Raw genomic sequence first — 7414 nt, forward strand, 5'->3', positions numbered from 1 at the left:
TCTCAACATAAAGGCAAAACTTTTCAAAACCCCAGTATACCTGTACGCCGCAAACAAACCCCCACTCCTGCTAGCCCTGACTTGACATAAAAGTTGTAAGGATGATCTACCAGCTTGGAGTTTTCCTACAAACAAGAGCATGAAGCAATAACCGCCTGCAGACAACATAACAGATTTAGAGGAAAAATAATAATACATTTAAAAAAAAGAAAAGGATTTCTTGAATTTCCTTTGATGAAGCCCTGCGCATATGATCCAAGTTTTTTTTTTTTTTTTGGGAAAATCTTCTTGGCCTCAAAAGATTTGCAGCTATTGGACAATGTGTGGGATGGCTTCTTGAGATAAAACGCAAACGCTTTCCACAAACAGTTCCTCTTTCATCTCAGACCAAAAGAGCATATCTGCAAAAGTTGCCTGTTTTTTTCTTCTTTTTTTTTTTTTTTTGCTCTCTTTTAAAGTCTGTTTGCCTTTCCAGACACTAAGCAGATTCTGTGGCAGTAAACACAGTTTATAAAGGCTCAGAGAGGGCAGAATGAATAATAATAATAAAAAAAAAAAAACTAAAAACCTAACATCTGCTTGATGTAGCTGTAACAGTCATGAGGTTTTTGGTGTCTGAATTCATTCCTGAACCGGAGGAACGGTTTTCAAAGCACAGGAAACTTGAGCAAGCCAGCAGAGGGCTGCCTGCAAGACACCATTTACTTAAAAGGAAGGCTCAGATGCATTGATGTTTTGTACCCATCCCCGCCCCCCCACCCCTCCAACCTCTTGACTAACTGCGAGGCAGGAGGGCAAAAATATACAGGCATATTCCTCTGAGACCCCTTTGATCATGTGGCTTTAACTTTCTCCCCTCGGTCGTTTCAAAACAAAAAGTGCAGCAATCAGAGTCGAGGCGGAGATCAGAATCGGCCGCTTTCCTCTCCATCGACTCTGATCGGTTAACGGCAGGTCAAAGGCTTCAGAACCAAGAATCTCCCATCATCTCCGGCCTATAAACCAACCAACAGCTACTTCGCTGTACTTCTTTCTTTTTTTTATGAACTGAATAAAACTCAGATAAAAAAGCATGTACTCTTGATTCCTAAATCTTGTCATCCTATCCATCTTCCACCGGATTCAAAACTACCGCCTCTATCAAACACCCTGCTGGACATTCCCCCCCTGGTTTATGCGTTGCAGCCAAAAATAAAGACACCTCAAAGACAACGTGAAACCAGCAAAAAAAAAAAAAAAAAAAGCCTGAAGGGTGCATCTGTAGAAAAGAGATCCAGCCAGTCTAATAATGACTACAGCACCTCCAAAGCATCAAACAGTGTGGGTCACGTGGGTGCAAAGGTGAGCAGGAAGCAAAGGTTTACCTGTAGGTCTTCTCCAGCACCTCGGCTGCAGTCCGGATGGTGGCGGTGGCCCTCAGGTTCTTTGCGGACAGTCCCACCACGGAGCCCAGCGCCTTCGCCTTCAGCTCGCTGCAACTCCACTCCTCTTCCTCCATGAGGGGAGGAAGGTAGCCGCACATCAGCTTGAGGCTGCCCAGCCCGCCGTGGCTCATGTAGGCGGCGTTCTCGCAGCCGGTGCGCACGTATTCGAGGTATATGTCAGAGGTCAGGAACATCTGGTACGCGTTCTCCTCCATGTGGGACTGGATCTCCGTCTGCGCCTGGTCGAACATGGCCGAGTCTATCTGCTGCTTCTTGATACTATCCCGTATGAAGGTCTTGGTGGCCGGCTTCAGCTGCTTGGCCACCACGCTGTTGTTCTCCACGTACCGCTTGAAGATCACTTTGGCGACGCGCGGCGTTTTGGTATCCTTTAAGTCCATCTGCCGGAAGCCGTTGCAGGCGAACCAGAAGTCCAGGGTGTCGACGCAGCGCTCGCGCTCCAAGAAGGTCCTGAACAGGTGAGCGCCGTCCAGGTCGCCCAGGAGGAAATGCAGCGACTTGGTCCACCGGACCAGCGGCGAGTCCGGGGACGCGCTGCCCTCCGGCTCCCCGAGTCCATCCTCGTTCCTGCGCGGCGTGGAGCCGACGAGAGCGGCGGGGAGGTCTTTAACTTTGCTCTGGGCTCTCATTTTGCCTGATCTGCTCGGGTTGTAGCATGACGCCTCTCCCTCCTCCCCCGGCACCGGAGGACGAGGAGCATCTTCTCGGAAGCTACCGCTGATGTGCTCCGTGAGCGCCCTGCTCATGGCTCCGGCTGCCTGTGTGAGAGTGCCGCCGTGGTGCCTCCGCTCCAGCTTCCAAGCTCCCCCCCTCCTCCACCACCACCCCTCCTCCCCAAAAAAAGGAAAAAAAAAGAAAGAAATACTCCTCACTCACTCTCTAAGAGCAGCGGGGGAGCTTCTCAGCTCCTCTTCACTCTGAAACACAAAGTATTGATCTAATCAAAGCCAGATCCTGCCTGAACTTCAAAAGATAGACATCAAGTAAACAGTCCCTTTCAAATAATAATAATAATAGTAATAATAATAATAAAAAAGAAATGAAAAAAAAGCTAAAAGGGTTCAGAGAGAACGGGAAAAATGAAAGCCCTTTTTTCTCCCCCCTCTTCCTGGTTTCATTTATCTATTTATAACCTAAATGAGAGATCAACTGCAGCCCACATTCTCTACGTGCATTGATGTGCCACATCAAAAACATTTCACCAGAATAATCACTCTCCTCACAGGATCGCACAACTGTAGTGGCTTACACGTGTTCTCCTAACGAGTCCATGTCACAGGCTTCAGCTTCAATTATTTCCCAATCACACGCGCGCACACTCATTTCCACTTGTCCGCGCGGACTCCTGATCTGCGCCGCCACGGACTTGGGACGGTGTAGGCAAGAGGTGTACGGTGATTATTATCAGGCAGAGTCCCCGATTACAATTTTTTTTACAGTCCGGAGACGCGTCTGAACTGCCAAAAACTGAACAGATTAGGATCGGGAACTTCTAAGAGATCGTAAACCTCAAGAAGGACAAGTGGAAATGAATGGCGGACTCACCAAACACCGTTAAAAAAAAGAACAAGAAGAAGAAAAGGAAACATGCCAAACATACCATGGTGCGAGCAGATCAGAGTAAAACCCATAAAGAGTAAAACAAGAAATAAATAATAAAAAGTTGAGTTCTTAGTCCCATTTTAGTTGATCAATCCAAAAACTCTCCGAGTCGTCATATAGTCCCCCCCAAAAAAGAGAAGAGACGAGCGACGGGCGGACTTATATGGAGGCTCCGCCGCGCCACATGCGCATCAAGCAAGCGCTGGTACCTTAACGCACTCTGTCCCATTCAACAACTGACCTCAGAGGAGGCAGGCTCTTCGCCTATGTAGATCGCTGGGGGTGTCAAAAATCTGAGAGGGTGGAGAAGAAGGGGGGGGTCACGCACGTTTTTTTTTTTTAACCCAGCCGAAAGAAGAAGAAGCACCACCCGACAAATATTCGTTTTTTTTTTATCTTAGCCACACATGCATGCATTCATGCGCGCGCGCTCTCTCTCTCTCTCCCTCTCTCTCACACATACACACATAAGCTTCTTATCTATCACACCGTATTTCTCGCCCACAAACAAGAAACACAGCCCGCATTTCTCAACTTCAAAGCTCAGCAGCAGCACATCAAAGCAGCCGAGAGAGGGGGCCTGTGGAACGGCTTCCCCATACAACTCACCATCCATGTTGCCGCTCTGATTAGAGCACGTAGAAGTCAAGTAAGTACGGTCCGTAACAAGCAGTCTTGGCTTCGCTCCCTGTCCCATCCCTCGCATAGAAGTTTGATTCAGCCAAAAATAAAATAAAACTATTTTTTTATATATTCTTTTTTTTTTTCTTTTTTGCCGGCCCCCCTCGCGCCTATCCGTCTTTTTTGTCTCCGCAGGTAGTTGTTTCAAGAAGTCATGGCAGGCGGTTGAAATCCTCCCGGCTGTTTCTGCACCAACAACTGGGCTAAAGGTTTAAGTGCGGACTTCAAAGTGAAGAACCGCTGGCCTGGTCCCGGAAGAGACATAAAAAAAAAAGCACGCGGCACCCTGTCTTCACACTTATAAGCGAAATAAAGCGACGATTAACCAACGGCGGGGCAAAATAACAACACTCACTATAACTATTATTAATACATTAATCTGTTTTCCATACAACTTCGATCCCACCATCAGAGTTTGTCAGTGACACGTTTCTGAGGGTTTAATGAAAACTTTTACACACGGGGAAGCACCAAGTAGTCTGCCAGGACCTTATCAAAGAAAGCAATCTCTAGCCAACTCCCTTGAGGCTTTGAAGCGTAGAAGTAAGTGATCCACCGCGCCACCAGCACTATTATTCTCACTGTCCCTCTGTTGCAACACAAAGTTTCAACTGGAACACAAAGAAAACAAAAGCAACACTTTGATTGACTGTGACCTCCTCAAGTGACAGGAGAAGGATTAGCACTCACCGTGGCATTTAATTTTACAATGGCCTGCTTTTTTTCTGCGCTATGATCACCACCTGCCTTATTAAGACTGAGATAGGCTGTAGTTGTAATGGACAGTGGCGGTTCTTGAACGAACGGTGGCCCGGGCAAAAGGCCACCTTTATTCTGGATCGCTAAACACCCCAAAGTCAATTTCGCTTGAAACTTACCGGAATAACGGAGAAGTGAAAAATATGCTTTAAAAAACAGATTTTTTTTTTTCAACTAAGATAGAGAAACAGGTCGTTCTGTAAACACTGTAAAATCCCTTTGGCTATCTTGGATAATTTTCACACCCATCTCAATCTAAGGTAGTACTGATGCCAAAGAGTCTTTAGAAATCTGTTTTTGTGTTTTTTTAAAAATAGAATAAAGATTTTTTTTTTTTTTTTTAAATCTTAAACTGGAATTACCCAGAAGAAAGTTGAACAACATATAATAAAAAAAAAACTAAAAACAGATTCCTACTTCTCATTAGCCAGCCTCTGGTATACGACCATACTTCCATATATATCACACCACCATATTACCGTGAATGTAATGTATACCACATCAAAAATAAATGGTGTGTATAATTTCAGCCAGGGCTGGCTTAAGGTGAAAAGGAAGATTGTAAGGTAAAAGTGAAGGTTGCAAATTCATAGGTCCCCTTTTTAGCATGGGTGAGTTTCACAAGGGCTGAATGTTGACGGTTAGATGACTGGGTCAGAGCATCTTCAAAACATGTAGGTTCTAGAGCTCCAAAGAAAGAACACTGGTGAACCAGTCATGTGGGTAGGGTATAAAGACTGTGGTCTGAGAAAAGGCTGAGTTATACTTGACGCATGCACATTCCATGCGGAAATGAGACGTGCGGACAGTCTGCAGTATTCATGCTCTGTGCGGCATTTCCTCCAAGGTAGCATTATTCTCCTAGACTCTAGAGGGCAGCATTGTGCTCCTACAGCAAGCGTAGTACGCCAAGCGTACTACATCTCACTACATGTAGAAGTAGAAAACACAGTTGTTTCCAACATTTAAGCCTCCTACCTTTTTCCAAGAGTGACGCCGATTTCTGTCCAGGAATTGTTAACAACTTGTCGATCACAGTGATCTTTTTGGGCCGAATCATAAAGATGTCTATATTTACGAACTTCCGCTAGAAGGAGCACTTGCTTGTCCACCATATTTTTTCTTCAGTGCTCGCGCGCGCGCGAAGGGATAAACTCACTAGCGAGAGCCTTAAAGGGCAAAGCCTATATGAAATAGAACATAAAGATGTCTATATTTACGAACTTCCACTAGAAGGAGCACTTGCTCGTCCACCATGTTTTTCTGTGAGGGACTGTCTGAGTAGTTAGAAATCTTCCCAGGTGCACGGTGCGGAAACTATTAGCAACGCAGAGGGGCGTGGAAGCCAAAATTATGTAATATGGCCACACAAACCTTGCGGATGTGTCAAGCTTAAACATGCAATTACTGTGGATCACATTTTTGAAAAGGTTAATGCTGGATCTGATAGAAAGGTAAAGAAATCACGGCTGAAAGGTTTCTCGTGCATAGGAATGGATTGCCTCATAACGATCAGTGTGCCCCATGCTGACCCTTGGGCACCACATAAAGTGCTAATAATGTGGAAACAAGAAGAAGAACTTGACCCCGGAGCAGTGGAAGAAGGGGACCTATGATAAATCACCATTTCTTTTACTGTATTTTGATGCTTCAATGGATGTAGCAAGAAAGGATGGACTGTGGGAATAAGCTGTCAGGGACGGTGACTACTTTGGACAATAGTGTGTCCTGCCATCCCTGGTAATGTTAGCTTGACTCAAACCACTAAGCTAATCCATGTTTCTGACCAAGTACACAGTGGAAATAGCATTTCATGATGTATCTGGCCTCATTCAGCAAGATCACATGTGAAAACTGTTTAGGAATGGTTTTGGGGGTGCAATAATGAGTTTTTGGAGTGGACTCGGCCTCCTAATTCCCAAGATATCAACCCACAATCTAGCATCTGTGGGATGTCCTGTACAAAAAAGTTCAATCCAAGGAGGCACTTCCTCACAACTTAAGTGATCTGCTGCTAACATATTGGTGCCAGATACCACAGCACACCTTTAGGAGTCTAGTGGAGTCCGAGTCTCGGTGGCTCCAAGATGTTTTGGCAGCAAAAGGGAGACCGGCACACTATTTGGTCTGGGGTCATAATGTTATGCTTCTTGGGTATATAGGGAAACTGTGACCTTTAGGGAAACCCTTTCAATGTGCTCCCCAAAAACCAGGTTCTTCAAAGTAAGCAGATTGACTGTTTAAACATGTTTTCATAGACAGTACATCAGAACATCAGAGCCAAACGCAAAGTAAGCAGGCATGTAGGGTCCCAGAATCATCAGGGGCCCCTAAGAGCACAAATCAGGTTTTACAAATGTGCTCTTTGTAGGTAGGAGTTACGTATTATAATCATGCAAATCACATGTGGTGATATTTGACATTTAAAAAGTTGTTAACTCAAAGCAGTTACACAATTGTTTTCGTAAAATATTTTGTTGCTCTGCTGATTTTACTCTTCATTTTTTCCACACAGCAGAATTACCAAAACTGCAAAAGACAAACTATAAAACAGGATGTGTTAGCTGTATAATGCATAAACATTTGGATCATACAAAGGGGGTGTTAACTGAGCTGAATACCTTTTAAGGCCCTCATGCAGCCTTGGACTTCGGCACTAGTGTACACAATGATTTAAAAACTTATTCTTTAAGTTATGGGCCCAATATGGTAATCCTGTGGAGTGTAACTGTCAAATAATTTACATATTAGTCACAGGATTTTAGCCACAAAGATGTGAGTGGAACACACTTGCCAGTTCCACATTCAGGGAAAATGGCACAGCATGACATTTTGATTGAAATTGGACACAGAGCAAAGGCAAAGCGCAGTTCTCTAGTCTTTTAATTCACATGACTTCGCTAATGTCATTGTGACAGAATCTTAAA

The 7414-nt window shown here is 44.7% G+C and overlaps 1 protein-coding gene across 2 annotated transcripts in view; it reads right to left on the reverse strand.

The window, feature by feature from the left end:
• Positions 1–4668, reverse strand: part of LOC105918552 (axin-2) — a 21431-nt gene extending 16763 nt beyond the window's left edge. Inside the window, exons 1-2 of one of the 2 annotated variants that reach the window (XM_036137132.1) lie at positions 3657–4668; positions 1365–2362 (exon numbers count right to left, since the gene is read on the reverse strand). In XM_036137132.1, coding sequence (XP_035993025.1) covers positions 1365–2191 — 827 coding nt within the window. In that variant the 5' untranslated portion in view covers positions 2192–2362; positions 3657–4668. Of the gene's footprint in view, positions 1–1364; positions 2363–3045; positions 3408–3656 lie in introns of those variants that run through there. The other variant, XM_012853664.3, reaches the window with a different exon arrangement.
• Positions 4669–7414: the final 2746 nt, after the last annotated feature.

This window comes from Fundulus heteroclitus, chromosome 5, assembly GCF_011125445.2.
Source record: "Fundulus heteroclitus isolate FHET01 chromosome 5, MU-UCD_Fhet_4.1, whole genome shotgun sequence".
NCBI lineage: Eukaryota > Metazoa > Chordata > Actinopteri > Cyprinodontiformes > Fundulidae > Fundulus > Fundulus heteroclitus.